The sequence below is a fragment of the Sebastes umbrosus genome, chromosome 16 (assembly GCF_015220745.1).
Source record: "Sebastes umbrosus isolate fSebUmb1 chromosome 16, fSebUmb1.pri, whole genome shotgun sequence".
Taxonomy (NCBI): Eukaryota; Metazoa; Chordata; class Actinopteri; order Perciformes; family Sebastidae; genus Sebastes; species Sebastes umbrosus.
In genome coordinates this window covers 21448152-21466090 of record NC_051284.1, presented here as the reverse complement: position 1 = coordinate 21466090, position 17939 = coordinate 21448152, and the positions used below count along the sequence as shown (strand labels likewise).

General features: G+C 41.8%; 1 protein-coding gene across 3 annotated transcripts; it reads left to right on the top strand.

Moving 5' to 3' along the window:
* The first annotated feature begins 499 nt into the window (after nt 1-499).
* Nucleotides 500-17279, top strand: ptbp1a (polypyrimidine tract binding protein 1a). Of its 3 annotated transcripts, none has more exons than XM_037796649.1 (16): nt 500-655; nt 1417-1470; nt 1933-1960; nt 5640-5700; nt 5860-6032; nt 6491-6637; nt 6954-7124; nt 7692-7802; nt 8009-8189; nt 8948-9028; nt 9246-9400; nt 10806-10839; nt 11918-12010; nt 12868-13084; nt 13392-13469; nt 13686-17279. In XM_037796649.1, exons 1-16 carry the CDS (start codon nt 648-650, stop codon nt 13816-13818), a joined length of 1725 nt encoding a protein of 574 aa, XP_037652577.1. In that variant the 5' UTR covers nt 500-647; the 3' UTR covers nt 13819-17279. The 3 variants fall into 3 exon arrangements, with proteins under 3 accessions (XP_037652577.1, XP_037652576.1, XP_037652578.1); XM_037796648.1 differs by having other exon boundaries at nt 501-655; nt 1930-1960; XM_037796650.1 differs by lacking the exon at nt 500-655 and adding an exon at nt 1105-1209 and having other exon boundaries at nt 1930-1960.
* Nucleotides 17280-17939: the final 660 nt, after the last annotated feature.

The following is a 17939-nucleotide window of genomic DNA, read 5'->3' as shown; positions in this document are numbered from 1 at the left end:
ACTTCCTTGGTATTCATCTTTGTATGTAATCATAAGATATTATAACAGCCCAATATATTTAAATGCCAATCTATATGTTTCCCTTATAGCCTTTAGGTAAAACTCAACAGGCTGTCCTTCTCTTTTATTGTGTCAACGTGTTGAGTCCTCATCATAAATCCCCCTTTTTCATCACATCATACACAACTCAAACAAATAATACAATTTATCCAGCTGTACATGTACTGTATAATCATAACATATTAGAGATAATTATATTAAGATATGTTTCCCCTATAGTCTTTAGGTAGAACTCAACAGGCTGCGGCTCAACGTGTTGAGTCCTCCTCATAAATCCCCCTTTTTCATCACATCAACTCAAACATGAACTACTTGATCATATATGATGTTGTTCTGGAAATTTGCCTTTCTTTCTTTCTTTCTTTCTTTCTATCTTTTTTTTCTTCCACTAAATGATAGTCGTCTTGTCCAATCGCGTCTCCGGTTCCCAGCTCAGCCCCCGCCCGCTCTCTGGCTCTTGAAATGCAGCCTGGACTAATCAGCGCTCGCCTCATCTCCGTTTGTGTTCAGCCATTTTGTCAAGAAGAAACCCCATCAAGTGTGCCGCCCTCCCTTCAGCTCCAGACCTGCAGTTAGTTTCTTGTGCAATGGACGGGTAAGTGGAGGAAAAAGAAACCACACTTTAAGACTTTAACGAAGCAGAACTCACCGTTGTGTAATGTATAATCATATTGCGTGTTGTTTGTTGTGTTGTTTTGATGCTTTGTTGGTTGTTTTCACTTAACCGTTACACCGGGGAAAGTTTTGAAACAGTTTTCATCAAAACATGCAACAGTTAGCATGAAGCTAAGCTAACTAGCAGCTAAGCTAAGTCGCTAAGAAACGTTACTTATGTGAACACATTTTTATAATTATGTGTAAACGGGACTCTAATGTTACTTAACGGGAGTTATGGTTGAACACTTTTTTTTATTTTTAATAACATATGCTTGCACAATAGTTAGCTTGTATAGTGTTGCTAACGCTAGTTAACATTTCGCTAACTACCATGGTAACAGGGTTTCCCGGGAGAGCTCGAGCGCTAGCTAAGAGCAACGTGTCTCATTTCCGCATTCATTTGTCTGCGGAGCGGAGCGCCAGGGCCATGTTGTTAAGATGTCTGGCCTCAACATTTGAGCGTTGATTGAATCAGAGACTTCTCTATGCAGGGTAGGCTACACACAATACGCGTGTTGTGTGTTTAAGGTTACGTATTTAAAGCGTTTGATCACTTCAAAAGGGGCTTTCCAGTGCGGATGTTGCATCGATCTCGCTTAGCTCGACGTGTTTTTTCTATTTGTTTTCTTATTATTACTGGTTTACAATGCAAAGTGACTACCCTGAAGTTTACTCTTATGTTTTGCCAATCCACTACAGCCGCCTAGACGCTGAATTGTACCCTCTGGGAGCCGGCTACGTCCCTGAAATTGAGTAAGTATTCTTTATTTTTTATTTTTTTTTGCACGACTGACTGGCTTTAGCTAGATTATTGTGAAATTTCTAGTTCAGTCAATTAATGAGGAAGTTCAAGTTGCTTATGGTTGAACCGTACTAGGCTATATCATTCCTATTTGCGACGACTGTTTTTGCTGTTGTTGTGAATTGTTTAATATGATCTCGTTATTATACTGCTTAATTGCACCAACAAAACCAAAGCAAAGTCCTAGTGTATACCTCTTACACCTGGCTATTTTTCTTTGAGTTCCCTGTATAATCATGAACTTTCTCTCTCTTTCATTGCTTAACCGTACTAGGCTATATCATTCCTATTTGTGACGACTGTTTTGCTGTTGTGGTTAATTGTTTAATATGATCTCGTGATGGATTATGGCTAATTTTCTTTTTGATTTCCTCGTATAATCATGAACTTTCTCTCTCTCTCTTTCACAGCAGTGTCCATGACATATCAGTTGGCACAAAGGTAAGCATTTTCTTCTCTTTGCAGCTCTGCTTCTTTTCACTTTCTCTCATTTTACTACAAGATGAATGCCACATGTTAAATTGTGTGTGTGTGTAACACCAACATGGTCTTTGCAAAGTAAATACTGTAGTTTTGCATTTGTGAGTGGTGTTGTGATACCCATTGAATCACTTGTTGCCTTAATAGATTTTCTAGTTTTTTTTTTAAATACGGCGGAAATGGAAAAGAACTGTGGGACACTAGGGACTTGAGACACATAGTCTGTCAGTGTGCAATAGCTTCCTCTGTAATTACAGAACTGCTGTCCAAAGCCATTTCTCATGTGTAATGAGTTTTCAGTTGCAGACCAGCTCTCCTTTTTTAAAGATTTATGATATACAACGGTCAGCACAGAGAAGTAGCAGCAACCCTCAGGATTGTGGATATGGAATATTTGATAATTCAATTAGAGTAGATTATCTGTGGTGGGGCTTTGTTTTCCTGTCCTGCTTCTGTTGGGTTGTGTGGCTGCAAGGAAATGAAACTTCCTGTTGTTTATTTTGTGTGTTCCTTAATAGCATGTTAGCCTCGCTGGAATGTTAAGAAAGCAGCTGAATCCTGCCCCGGCGCTTGATATTTATTCAGCCTTGTTTCTAGCACAAGCCTACTCAACAAACACCAGTGAAACAAATCAGCAAGAATTGTCCAATGTTTATCTTTTTGCACAGATCTGCTCTTATTCCAGTGACGTTGTATGCTTATGTAACGGCAATAGCAGCCCTTCTTTACATGTTTGTTTGTGCAAACTTGTTGAAGAGGGAGCACATGTTTTTTGCAAACTGCTGGTTGTTAACTTGCATACCCAATAAAAATGCCTGCCTACGTAGTAATCCTTGGTAACAGTGCCTGGGGCAGCTATGTGTAGGAGGAGTAATTGAATTAAGGGCTGTTACCATCCAGCCTCAACTGTCTTCATCCTCCAGGCCAAAGGTCTTTACACTGTTTAAACAAGCACTCTGATACACCCGCCCGCAACAGGGACACACCCCACCCCCCTCTATTCATTTCAGTAAGGCCTGTTGTTTTTCAACTTGTTAACAATGCGCACTTTAATGGGTGCTGATCGGATGCACTCAAGATTTGACTCCTGGCGTGATTCTTTCTTTAACTTTTCCTGTTTTCTGGATTTGATGTACTGTGGTAATGATGATGCTGAGTTATGGAGCGCTGCCTTGCTGGAATCTGTAATTATTCCGTCTGGGCAGAGTGTCTGGCATTCCGCGGTCGCATACCAATCTCCCCCTCCAGCCCCCTGGTGAGGCACCGCTCCCAGCCCCCCTCCACTGGCAAAGGCTGATCACAGTGAACAAACATGTCCATACCTGTGCTCTTCTCCTTTGTGCTTTTCCTGAGAGATTACCCCCCACAACAGAGTCCAAAATACAGTTGCTTGCGGACGCCAACACCAGTACAAATGAATCATAGATTTAGTGTCCTTATAAGAGCATAATGTTTTTTCCAAATGCTGCAAAGGCAGCTTTTTCCTCATCCTTCAATGCAAACCAGGTGGGATGTGGTGTATGGAGCAGGGAAATTGCCCCCAGTCCATGTTCCTTTTTTAAAATGAAGTTCAAGGTAGGCCATTGTCAGTGAAAGGAAGCTGCTCACCAGTTTCGGCTTGTGGGCCATGTGTCATCGTATCCTAACTGAGGGTTGCTATTATATTGTCAGCATCCCGAGCAAACAAAGGAAGTGAACAAGTCGATGCGCATTTAGTGGGTTTCTTTGTTGGAAAAATGGGTTTGGCACTGTGTTGGAGTCAACTAACAAACTTTTGTAAGCTATTTTTCTTGGCTTTGTAACTTTACCTTGTGCTTCTCTGCTCTTCCCGCAACACTCCCTACAAAATCTATAGTTATATTCTTCAATCATTTACTGCACAATTCTCTGTTTTGTATGTGACTTTATGTTCCTGCTCTGTACTATATAGACTGTCTTAGCTCTGTGGTTATTTTTAGAATGAGGAAGTAGGGGGAGAGAGCGTGAGTCCGGCCATGGAACAGTAACCATCAGTCCCCAGGAGGAAGTTTAGCTAAACCCTGGAAGCAGGCCTGATCTAGCTGCTCTTCCTGTTTGGAGCTGGTCTGCTGACTGATAATGTGACATTGCCCGCCCACAAGCATTGAGTCAGGCGGGAGCCGCTTCCTTCATTTCTCATGGCCTGCATCTGGCCTAGGCCCATTTATCAAGAAATTTTTTATTTTTTTTCCTTCCCACCAACTAGAGCACACCACTCGTTGTTCGACATTCATATTTTTACCATTACGTGTGAGTTTAAACAGTTGACCTCCCATTTTAAAAACCTTTTTAAAGACCTTGTTTTGTCCTCTTTTCTCTTGTCTTGTCAGAGACTTTGCACCTTAGTAATCTTAGCTCAGTAGTTGCCTGCCGTGTATGCATTCCATTTATGTTAAGATTTGAACATTTGCCAAACTAAGAGGCCCCAGATCCTGTGGCCACAGTGAAAAGGCACAGGAATGCCTCTTGTTGCTCTAAGTTCATGAATTTAGATAGCAGACGCTGTTTGCGTGGGCCTCAGAGTGAGAGTGACTGACTCAGCCAAACCATCTGGAAGTCAAAGGGTAGTTTATTCTACTGCATACAGTGTTGTGCTCTCATGGCAACTAACTCAGTACCCCACACCGCCCCTTGACAGTGTTTAGAGTCACCACTAAATGTTCTCTCTCAGATCCCCTTATTCCTGCCTTTTTATGAGTAGACTTTGCAGCCTGACTGGAACCCCCACCACCTTGCATAATTAAAGGCCAAGACTCACAAGGTGGAGTAGAATACTAGCAAACCTGCATGACTGGTTGTTGTTAAAGCGCTCCGGGGCTCTTCAACTCCCAGAGAGTCCTTGGGGCTCCATATGTGTGTGCGCTGCCGTGTAACAATGCCCCTAGTCTCAGCCGGAACAGGACCTTCATTGTAGAGTGCTGTAGAGCTTAGGCTGCTGAGCCACTTCTTGTGACTGCTATACTTCATCTCGCACAACCACAAACACACTCCCAACCATGAGAACAGCCCTGAAACAGCACTTTTTATCTACTAGAGAGGGAGGGAGGACAGTTGGGCTGTTTCAGCAGACAGTAAACTAGTGTGAGCTGGGAGTATTCCCATCTTGTCTTCCGATCCAGAGGGCTTTAGTGTGTTATCCTTCCTCCTAATACTGAATTATGAGAAGATGGGTTGTACAGACTGACAGCTGCTGTCAAGCTGAGGTGTTACTGCTGACGTGTGTGCTTCAAGCTGAATAGTAGCTGTTCCTCCTTGAGTGTGATTGGCATTTATAAATTGATAATTTGGCACATTGCCCCTGGGTCAGAAATAATGACCCATCCTGACTGTGGCTAAGGTCTGGAGCTAGGCATTACTGTTGGAGAAGAGTATAAAATGGGATAGAAAGACATGATTATGAGTCAGATATCCCTGCTGACAAGCTAGGTCGTTTAATTCTTCTTGGTGAGGAAGGTGGAGTTCTTCTCAAGCGGGTTTGCTCAATCCTCTTTTGGTTATCAGATTACTTCCTGCTTTATCACACAATGGCTCGGTAATATGAGAGCCGTGCTCTCCACCTGCTATGCTGTGCCCTCATTGGTGAATGCACTGAAGTGAACCATTGTTTTCTGTCTTTCTGCAGAGGGGATCCGACGAACTCTTTTCTTCCTGCATATCCAACGGGCCCTATATCATGAACTCAGGTAGGAGGGGTTGCCATGGAGGAGTGAATCCTTTTTTTATTGAAGTGCTTGTCGTTTGTGTTGGTTTGCGTTGCCACGACGATCAATCCATTATTCAGGAAGAACCAGAGCCTCCTGTCCCCTCCCTGATTGTATCTGCTTCTGTTTTTTTTCTCGCAGCCAATGGCAACGACAGCAAAAAATTCAAAGGTGACGTCCGCAGTCCTGGTGTTCCGTCACGTGTGGTCCATGTACGCAAGCTGCCCAACGACATAAATGAGGCCGAAGTTATTGGCCTGGGACTGCCATTTGGGAAGGTCACTAATCTGCTGATGCTGAAAGGGAAAAACCAGGTACGGACTGATTTATGCAGGTCTGCTCACCAAACCTGTGTGACTTGCCCTCCTGGGTGACATTTCTCTTTAGGCCTGTGACAAGGGATCAGCTTTCTAGCGAGCTGTCCTGACCTGAAAATTATGACAGTGGCCCCTTTGTCTCATCCTTGTGGTTTAGTGGGTAGGAGGAGAATTCTACAGGCTGAGATTTCCTGGAGGAAGACATTGAATCCCTTTTTTGACTGTCTTCATTAACTCCCTATTTTCTATTACCTGCCATTCTGTGTCTAAACCAATAAAGATGTCAAATGGAATTTGGCTAAAAGTAAACAGTGACGGGCAGTGAAAATGCTTGTAATTAGGTTTATAACAGACCTGCTAAGTTATTAGGAATGCTTATTAAACATTGCCTCAGAGTAGCACTTTATATGTTATGGGAGAAACAAACTTAATGTTTCTCTGGTCCTCCCCTGCAGGCATTCTTGGAAATGACCAGCGAGGAGTGTGCACAGACGATGGTGAGCTACTACTCCTCTGTCACCCCCGTCATCAGAAACCACCCCATTTACATGCAATACTCGACCCATAAGGAGCTCAAGACGGACAACTCCCCCAACCAAGTGGTAAGAGTTTGCAGTCACATGTACACACACTTGCTTTTCATGTTGACTGTTTGGATTTTAGGCTTAAATTACTGTTATAGTTATTGCTAGATACCAAGGGTTATGATGTCTTAATGCAGAAAAGGTAAATGTAATTTTCCTTCCACCAATCTAAAATGTATTGGTATAAACTTTGTGATCCTTTTAAAGACTCTGAACAGTGTAATGTTTCATAGATAAACCACAGAAATTGGCATCCACCTACATTCACTGTTGTTTATTACTGTATACTTTTCTCCATCCATGTCTAAGAAGTTCCTCTTTCTTTTCCCCTCAGCGTGCCCAGGCCGCTCTGCAGGCAGTCAATGCACTGCATGGAGGTGGGATGGCAAGCATGGCCATTCCCGCAGATCCAGCGACCATGGGAGGAGCAGGGTCCCAAAGCCCTGTACTCAGAGTCATAGTGGAAAACCTCTTCTACCCCGTCACCCTGGATGTGCTACACCAGGTACAGACCGTTACCTAGTTGTTTTGCATATATTCTAGGCTCGCCAGTCCCTTTTTAATCTTAAAACGGGCCATGTACTTTGGTTGGTGGGGTTCACTTGTCAGGATTGTTATTTTCAGGGTCTCATTGCTCTTGAACATTAAAGTGACAAATATCTATATTTTTTAAAATTGTAAATAGTCTTTTTAACACAACTGCAATTATTTAATCAGACCAACCTGTTTTTCTGCTATTGCACTCTTAGACTGCTATTGCTCAACTGTACAATGTGTCCTCACACAGACCGATTTCTTATATATTTTGATAATTCGTTGTTGCATTTACCTCTTCTTTCCTCCTCTCGTCATTATGTTTCTCTGTGGCTCACATTTATTACTTTCTCAGCAAAATACATTGCAAATATGGTAGAGCTACATAAACAAAATATGCATGTTGATAAGAGCGGGACACTTGTTTAAAAAAAGATATGCAAATTTATTCCCTTTGTTTATCTTCCAGTACAGTTTTAATGAAAATGATAATGTGTGTTGTGATTTCACCCCTAATCATGCTGTCTCCCCCCTTTAGATTTTCTCCAAGTTCGGCACTGTGCTGAAGATCATCACCTTCACCAAGAACAACCAGTTCCAGGCTCTGATCCAATATGCCGATGGCTTGACGGCTCAGCACGCCAAACTGGTAAGACTGGTACAGCGAATGTTCTTTGTCACGATGTTTCAGTCTCACGTTATTACCACCACTTTTGCAGGAGTGTTGAGATTGCACATTGCAGCTTCAGTGCAGTGTTAACATTGTGGGACCAATTGATCTAACATGGAACTGTAGTTAAAATCAACAGTGTCACATATGTTATCTTAAGTCTAATTCTCCAATGTTTGTCTCAGTCTCTGGATGGTCAGAACATCTACAATGCCTGCTGTACCCTGAGAATCAGCTTCTCCAAGCTCACCAGCCTCAATGTCAAGTACAACAACGACAAGAGCCGGGATTACACCCGGCCAGACCTCCCCACTGCGGATTCACAGGCCTCCCTTGACCACCAGACCATGGCAGCTGCTGCATTTGGTAAGATTGGGTCATGATTTGAAGAACAGGGTACCTGCAGAGTCTTAAATGTACTAAAAAGCATTGAATTTAATATTCTAAAAATAAGGCCTTAAGTTAAAAGTATTGAATTTTGTCTACAACAGTCTTCCTTTTTTTCCTTGTCTTTTTGTTGAATTAAATGAATAGCGTGACATCATAAATAACTGTCAAATGTATAAAATGTTTTGTGGGTGTAATTTTAGTTTGGTGCACCTTGGATGTTATACAACAGTACATGTACTGTTTACGTCAGTGTATTGCTTTACGCTCTTGAACGTGGCGTGTATGCAAGCTCTGACGGAAATCAGTCAGTTGTCAGGAAAGAAAACAAAACGCTTCACACCTTGCTACTAACAAGCTGACGTTAGCTCGTCGCTTTAGAATGGGCAAGTGTCATTTTAATGACGAACCTGGATTAACAGGTTGTGGCCAAGGGAGCAGAGCATTACATTTCATTCTAAGTGGTATTCAAAAGGTCTTAAATTTAACCCTGTAAGAAGTTGTTTGGTTCTGATCACATCTATAAATGTTAACAAGCCTATATACATAGTCCAGTTGCCTTTGAATTAGCACTTTCAAGGTTTTACTTACCCAAATATGTCCTTTTATTTATCAGTTTAATTGTTTTTTTTTAAGCACTTTCCAAGCATTTGCCCGGGGTGCTGATTGTTATTGCCAGTACACATTTGATGGAGAGGTTTTGGTTCTTATTTTTTGTTCCTTTCTTTTGTCGCCAGCTGCTCCGGGTTTAATCTCAGCCTCTCCTTATGGTGGCGCTCATGCCTTCCCTCCAGCCTTTGCTATCCAACAGGCTCAAGGTCAGTACACAAACTTTCTTTTACTGCTATTCCATTTCAAATGAGACCACTATCTCTTCTCCAAACATTTGCCTGCTACGTACGATATGTAATAGGCCTCGACGCTAACACTCTTCTTATATTTCCTAGTTTCTTTATCTTTCTTAACAGATCCCTTCAGTATGAAAAGAGAGCAATAAGTAAAAGTGAAAGTAATTGATATCTTGTTCCTTTTTAGGGCTGTCGATGCCTGGTTTTCAAGGCCTGGCGTCCCTGGGTGTGGGCCATGGCGGCATGGCGGCTGCCGCAGCGGCCGCTAGCCGGCTCGGCCTGTCAGGGCTCACTGCCTCTGGGGGACACCATGTTCTGTTGGTCAGCAATTTGAACCCTGAGGTCAGTACACTCACTAGGCTTAAACAGTAGTACATCCTGCCACTGTCAGTGCAGTGGTTAAAATGTCAGGGCAAGGTTAAAATGTTAGTGACATTTTTATTTTACACTATGGTTCATGGACCTGGATCCACTTAGCTCCAGTATTTGGGCCCTCCCATTTCCCACCACCTCCATGTGATCAGTCTAGTCGGAGTCCCCTTACCACCACTGTTTTGAATGAAAAGGGGGTCATCGAGTCAAAACCTCTTCTCTTTCAGGACCTCTCTGTGTTTGACCAAACCTGCTGCATTTCTGACCTGCCACTTTGCTCACTGTGAATTTTAAGTTTATTCAAAACACTAACTTCTTTTTTTAAAAACTTACCATTTCATATCTTCATTTTTGTCCATTAGTTGAAATCATTCTTGAGTTGTTGGAGAGACAATATTACTTTTTTTCTTATTTTTTAAAGAAACACACCATGTCCATGATTTAATATAGTATGTAGAATGTATAAGTAGTCACTCATTACATTTACTGTAGTTGTGTAGTCATTACATTAAGAATATTAATTTCAAGATCAGATTTTAAGACACAGGATTATTAAAATAGACATTCAGATTTCACTGTTTTATTCTAATGTAACTTCAAATAATTTAAACAAACTTAGCCTGTAATTAAAAGTACATATTGTCTCTGCCTTTTTCTGTATTTCATTGTTAATCTTTTTTTTCTCTTCTTTTTCTCCTAGTGTTCCCATAGTGACAGTGCATTTTAATTTAGCCAGTTCTACTGTCTGAAGCACTACATTTCTTTGTGTATACTGACCTTGTTTTTTACTTCCTTTTTCTCTCTCTTCTTTCTCTGTCCCCCCTCTCCCTCTTTGTTTTAAACCCCCCCCTCACCTCCTCAACTCTTGCCAACTGACTGCACGCCCCACGACCAATTGTTCCCACTGTCCTCCTCTCCCCCTCTGCCACTCCTCTGTTACTACGACAACCACTCCTCCTTCCACCCACCCAACCCTCTTTCTCCCCTATCCATCATCCCCAATTTGGACACCACCCACAAATTGAAAACACAACATTGGCACCTCATTGGTCCCCCCCTCCCCCGATTTTTGCCATCATCTGTCCCTCCACTATCTTCTTTCCTCCACCTCATCTCTTCTTCCTCCTCTCTCATGCTGTTTGAATCCTCTCCTCCTCCTCTTGTCCTCTCTTCATTCTCTTCGTCCCTCATGCCTCTCCTTCCTCCATGGTACTGTGGCCTTCCTGTGGACCTCGCTGCCTGTGGCCTGCGGACATGTCCCGACTCCACTCCACTGTCCTCCACTCCGCTCCGTCTCTTTTCCCCTGTCCCCTGTCCCCTGTTCCCTATCCCCCTTCGGCCCCCTGCCCCGCTGCTCCCCCTGCTGTCTCTAAAGAGCGTTACGCCACACTGCCTCTTTATTCTTTTCGGTACGTTATCATCCTTTCATCTCCTTTTTTTATTACTACTGTTACCTGGCAAGGTGGGCATGTCTTGTCTCATGTTGTTGGCTTTATTTTTTTTAACCACTGATGGCTCGTCATCAGGCTACAGGGCTATGAAGGGTGGGGGTGTCTGTTTGTTTGGGGGGTTTGTATGACCTGTTTTGGTTGATGTGGGTTTGTGTGAGGAAAGTAAGGTGAGAACACCACTCAAAGCTGCAGCATTTCATTTTAAGGTTTAACCAGCTGCGGTTTACTGTCCATGGGCAAAAAACATTTACAGTGTTTCATCTTCAAAGAGCGCAGCCCCTTAATGGAAATATTGCCTCTCTAAATACAAATGTGGGGATCATTTTGTTCGGGAATGAGGCGGGAAGCTGATCTAAATTCTAAAGCATCACCCCCAGGAAGAGGATAAAAGTTTATTTGGTTCTGCACGGTCCAATCTTAAGCCATGAAAATTCAGCAAATTTAATTTTTTGTTAGGTTGATTTTTCCGCGGTTGCCTTGAGTCGCTCAGCAACAGAACTCACAAAGATGAAATGCTGCTGCTTTTTAGTGACTGTGAGTTGACATATCCCTCGGATTATGTCACCATATTATTCCTTTGCAGTTTGTCTAATGTAGGTATGTGCATGTTTAGTTTATTCCTGCATGTCTCTCTATTAGGCCCTCAAGTTGGTCAAGAAATCAACTTTTTCTTCACTGTAGAGCGATCAAACCGATCAGAAGCACTCATTTTACTCCTCTTTGATTTTTGCCTTCAAATCACTACCTCTCCCTTCTCGAGCATTTTAGCAGTCAGCATCTGTGTAATTGTAATCTAAGAGGGCTTATGTAGGATTAGTTCTAGAGATCCCATGCAGAATTGAACATGAAATTAGTAGAATAGCCTGACGATTACTTATTAATCAGACAGTGTTCAATTAGTAGCAGTATGAATATTAATGTCCCTGATGTGATGGTTTAAATTGTTTTTGTTGCTGTGATTGGCTGTGTAGCTCCTGTTAAGGCTGTGTTCTTCTTTGTCGCACTTGTATTGTGACCCCTTCCTCTTCCTCCCTAGGTGTATACGGCGATGTGATGAGAGTGAAGATCCTGTTTAATAAAAAGGAGAATGCTCTGATCCAGATGTCTGATAGCACACAAGCTCAGCTAGGTAGCTACACTCCTGCCTTGCAAAACACTGTTTGCTTTCTTTTGATCTATCATTTTCTTTCATCTTGTTTTTTCCCCTCACATCATTTCACCATACATTGTTTGGAGCCAACTGAGCAAACATGGCAGGTCTTCTTTTGATAAATGACTCCCTGTTTTCTGATTATTAACTTGTTTCATTTGTTTTACCATTCATATCTACTAGGGCTGTCAAAGTTAACGCAAATTCGTTTTAACGCCACTAATTTCTTTAACGCATTAAGGACATTTTTAGGTTGTTGCAGGCTCAATTTTAAAGCTAGAGTGAACATACTGGCATCATATAAAACTAGAAAAAACCTAAGGAATCCATAGGTACGTCACACATGTCATACTAGCTCGTCGCAAAGGAGGCTAAATAACGCTCCAAACTTGCGCTAAATTTTCTCGAGGAAAAACTGGCATAGCCAAATGGGTTCTATGGGTACCCATGAGTCTCCCCTTTACAGACATGCCCACTTTATAATAATCACATGCAGTTTGGGGCAAGTCATAGTCAAGTCAGCACACTGACACACTGACAGCTGTTGTTGCCTGTTGGGCTGCAGTTTGCCATGTTATGATTTGAGCATATGTTTGTCATTGTTTTGTGTTGTTAATTGATTTCATATAATAAATATAGATACGTTTGCATAAAACAAATATTATCCCACTCCCCATATTGATAAGAGTATTAAATACTTGACAAAACTCGCTTTAACTATTTCAACTATGGACAATCGTGCAATTAACTTTCATTAAATATTTTAATCAATTGACAGCCCTAATAACTACTAAAAGTAAGGATGGAAATTAATTAATCTTTTTAATGTTTTCCAGCTATGAGCCACCTGAATGGCCAGCGTCTTCACGGCAGGGCCATGCGTGTGACCTCATCAAAACACACCACAGTGCAGCTGCCCAGAGAAGGCCACGAGGACCAGGGCCTCACAAAGGACTACAGCAACTCGCCGCTGCACCGCTTCAAGAAGCCTGGCTCCAAAAATTACTCCAACATCTTCCCACCCTCTGCAACACTCCACCTCTCCAACATACCGTGAGTTGCTGCTGCAAGAGCCTCATTTTCATTCCCCCTCTCTCTCCCCAGCAGCATTTCGTGCTGTAAGCTTTTTCCCTTTGTAGTCCTGACTCATTCTTTTCTATATTTAGTGCTCGGGATTAAGTAGTTGTGACAGTGTTTTCTAAACATGCTACTCTAGAGGTGTGTTTTTAGATTTAATCAGGTCTCTTGTGTATTGTTTCACAATACCAGTAAATAAACATGAAAATGCAAATAAGTAAAGGGAATGTAAACCCACATAAATGCTTTATGGTAATTCTTTGTTTTCCCTGCTGCTTTTCAGGCCTTCTGTGGTGGAGGATGACCTCAGGAGGCTTTTTGCCAGCTCAGGAGCCACAGTCAAGGCCTTCAAGTTCTTTCAGTAAGTCTCAGTCCAGTCACTCTCAATTTCCTTGAATTGTTTCCTTATGGGTGTTGGAATTCTCTTCTATTTATTGTTTCGAGTCTGAATAAGATGTTTTGGAGAGCGTAGAGAAAGAATCAGTCACAACATAGCAAATAGCAAGCAACACTCGCAAAAGATGGCATCATGTTGACACTTTGAGAACACATTGTTCCCTCTTTATTTTTTAAACAGAAAAGACCGCAAGATGGCCCTGATCCAGATGGGCTCAGTCGAGGAGGCGATCGAGTCCCTCATCGAGTTCCACAACCACGATCTGGGAGAGAACCACCACCTTCGAGTGTCCTTCTCAAAGTCCACCATTTGAGTGCCTTTCCTCCCTCCCTCCAGGTCTATATCCACCTGAATGCTACTTTTGTTAAGGTTGCCTTCAGTGGAAATGGCTGTTGTTCTTTGTAGAATGTTGCTCCCTTCACCGTTCTTAATCATTCCCCATCGTTAATAGGTTTGGGTATCATATTTAATCTATTTTGCTTCCAATTCCTTTCCTCCTCCAATTTTTATTAAAAAGGTCTTTGCGCACCAAATCAGTTTTTTTTTCGTATGCATTTTTTAAAATCCGTCATCCTATAAAAAAATATTAAACACAGAAAACGTGCGCACGGAGTCTGATGCGTTTTTATATTTCTGTTCGTTGCAAAAATTAGAAACTGAATTAATTACGTGGGTGCGACTGATAGCACTAGTCCCAAACGGGGCTATGGAATGCATAACATTAGCAAGAAGCTATTGTTTAGCCACCCAGAGCACAATCACAACCGTCTAATCTTTCCTACATCCTTTGTTTTGCAACCATCCCCAATTCCAAGCTGTCTTTAAATTCTGCAACTCTGTATTCTTTTATTTCTTTATCGTAAAGTGCTTTGCGCTGGGACACGAAGTGAAACAGTTTATCAAGCCATTTTGGATGATGACGTTTGCACGGACGGTGGCTCTGAGTGGTCAAACAACCCTCTTGTTTTTTGACGGATGTGGGAAAAAAATGTAGAAAATCAAACCTTTTCCGAAAACTTTTAAGTCAGAAAAAAGTTTCAGAGTCGGTGTGTAAACGTGATTGACACAACGTGAGGTCGTATGTATTTTTTAACGTGTGACAACTTCGGACGAAAAATACGGACTTGGTGTGCAAAAGCATAGTCACCAAAATATGTTGAAAACAAACCTTATTTCCTTTGATTTGCCGCGTCATAAACTTAAATCAGCACAGAATACAAGGTATTTTAAATTAAAATGTAGATGAATATTTTCTCATCACACAAATTGTTTGGCGTCTTACGTTTGTTTGTATTGTAAGTGTTGCTATCAGCTGATTCTGGGGCATTCTGATTTTGACAGAAGACCTCAACAACGCTGCATTCTTGAACCACGCTGCAGTATCTCCACTGGAGAAAGTTGTTTTCGCTTACATTATTTCCCTGTATCCCTTTTGTGAAGCTTAGCTACACTTGTAAGCGGTAGGTCCTGCCCATAATGATGTAAACACTCTTCACATACCTCGGCGCAAGTGTGACAGACAATGTAAACAAATACGTCCAAACTTTAAATGGAATCGAAGCGTGTTTCTGGTTCCAGTTCAGGACAGGTTCTCGGTACCCAAACCATTCATTTGTTCCATCATAAAGTTGGGAAAAGGGGCAACATTCTGCAATGAAACATGTTGTTATATTGGAGGTAAAGTAGGGGCAGCTGATGAACTGTCACTTTAGACCAAATCGCTAAAAAAAAAAGAAAAAGACACCCTCCACCACAGATGCTTATGTGGATGAATCGTATCCACACCAGACACACTTCAGCATTCCTTTTACTATGATAGCCGTGTGGATATATCTATATGTGTGCGTGCCTTTTTTTCAAATGCCACTTTGAACCTGTTTGGCCAGTCAGAAACGGTTTGATACAAAAGGATTTAGTTTTGGCTCACAGACCAACCAAACAATCTATTTCCCCAGTATCCATTTCGATTTTATCTTCTTGTAACAACCCGCTTATTCGCTTCAGGGGATCCATACCACTATCTGAAGTCATTCAATAAGGATGCGTTTTTTCTTTCCATATCTGTATCGACAGTCTTGTGCCTTACTTTGCCCCGACCAGATTGCCTTAAGCATCGCTCTGGCTTTATTTGGAAAATACTTTTTTTTTTTTTCATGCCTTTTGTGGTATGTACCAGCATTGTTAAAACTGTGGGGAAAGTGGCTCATTCAATCTTCTGTTAATTCTTAAAAACACAAATGTTTATCTAGGGATTTGTACGCATATATCCCCATTTATATGTATGTAGAAACTATGAATGTACGTCAGTTAGATGCCTAATATCCTTGCTAGGTGATGTAGCTCTGTTAGGTGTATTGTGGCAGGAGTTAGAGCTGTATCCAGCCCTCCTGTTTTACAGTCCCCGCTCACCTCCATGTAGTCCTTTTTCTCAGGAGGGACACCCGGTGTTTGGGGCGTCATTTAACCATATTATGTTCATCTATACGTGGACACCTATATATTCATTTATCTTTTCTTTTAATGTTAGCATTTACATGTGTATCACTTCTAAGCTTAACTGATGTGTAGTGGCTGGGTTTGATCATTATCACAGTGCCTTGAGTTTTTAATCTGAGGCTGCAACACTTTTCTGGTCAGTTGGCTTTGTTTACCTCTCGTTCAGGTGTTTTAATCTTACCGGTCTGCAAAGATGCCTTTATCTCATTACATTCAGGTTGATCGTACCTGAGAGAGAGCAGCTCGGAGGCATTCGTCAACCGAATAAGTAACAGACTGTGTCTAACAATCCTAAACCCAGTATATATATATTTTTTCCTTAAATTCAGGATAAACAGGATTACAAGGTGGGCTCGCCCTCACCCGATCCCGTCTGTGTCCACTTTAATGCCACAGTCAGGTTCTTTAGTGCACTTTTCCCTCAACCATAGGTCCAAGTTGGCACCGTCACGCCGAAGTCTTAAACGTCGTCACATTCCTGCGTGCCTCAGAGCACCGGTTTTTCCACAGCCTCGATCGACCACTGTAGTTTTGGACCAGATACAGATGCGCTCTGTCTCTATTTTTGTAAAAGATTATTATGCATGGTTTAAACGAAGCTTCATGTAGCTACAGGCGGTTATTGCTGTTAAAGGACCAAAGTATCTTCTACCCCCTTGCTGTTTTTTGTAGTGTTGTGATTTGAGTTTTTCCACATTTCCACACAAGTTTCCCCTTTTTTTCCGTTTCTCCGATGCCTTGGACAATTGTCACATGAAGTTATATCAGCCTATACTGTATATTGTATCCCTTTCTGTTGGATTGATATTACAAAGAGCCTACTTTGGTAGAGATTGCTTTAGAACGGATACCTAATTGAACCACAGTCCTAGCTGTGATGTTGATGGTGTAGAAGATTATATGCCTTTAAATTGTTTTTTTTTTGTTAAAAGCTTTTATGTTTCTCTCCTTTTTTTTATATATGGGGGCGGGGTGGGGTTATTGTATGAAGCGGGGTTGATGGTTGTATATATTCATGTTTTTGTACCACAAAAATCATTTGGATTATATCCTCTTTACGTTCAAAACATGTATATTTTGATAAAACAAATACAGACCTATTGAGCTCTGCGGAGCTGTAAAAACACAAAAAAACTTTTGTAACACAAAGACATTAAACCTATCTGAACACACAAGTGTCTCTGTATGTGCCCCCCCACCCAACCCCCTTCTTTTGCCATTCTGTTCTTGTCTCTTGCATCTTCTGCTGCCTTCAATAAATCTTTAGTTTGTTCCTTCTTTCATCTGGCCTCATTTGGTTTCTGTCTCTTCCTCTCTGTCCTGTGGAACTGCTGCTGCTCTGTATCGGTTAACACCTTGTAACATTTTCCACATTTCCCATCCTGTTTACTACCGATGGGTTATTTAATCTTTTTTACTACATTTCCAACTTTGCACTCATCCCATCTGACTGCTCATCTGGGCTCAATCCAGTTGCAATCCCTTGACGACACCACTACTACGATGATGATGAATGTGGGGTGAATTTGTTATGCAACGCTGGATACTTGCTAGCGTTAATGATTCTGAATAATCCTCCCGTGCTCTGCTTTGACCTTTCCAGTTTAGCAGGTCTGTTTGACTCAGAGAGGAGCCAGGTTGCTGTGGAAACTAAGTCGCTGTATCTCCTAAAATGAATAATTAAGATAAAACACAAGCACGGCTATCAGGCATATCTGACATCCATGTTTAGCAACAAGATCCTTGGGGATGTGAGAGAGGGGGAAAGAAAACCTCAATGACAAACTAGCTGTGCCCCTCCTGAACCACTAGGGGGAGGTCTTGCTCTCTGCTGGTAATCAAAGGCTTGCTGAGCAGAGGTGACTTTACCTGCCACTCACACAATGTCAATAGTTAGTGGCTTAATCTCAAGTGCCTGCTTGGGCTTTCTGGCATTAT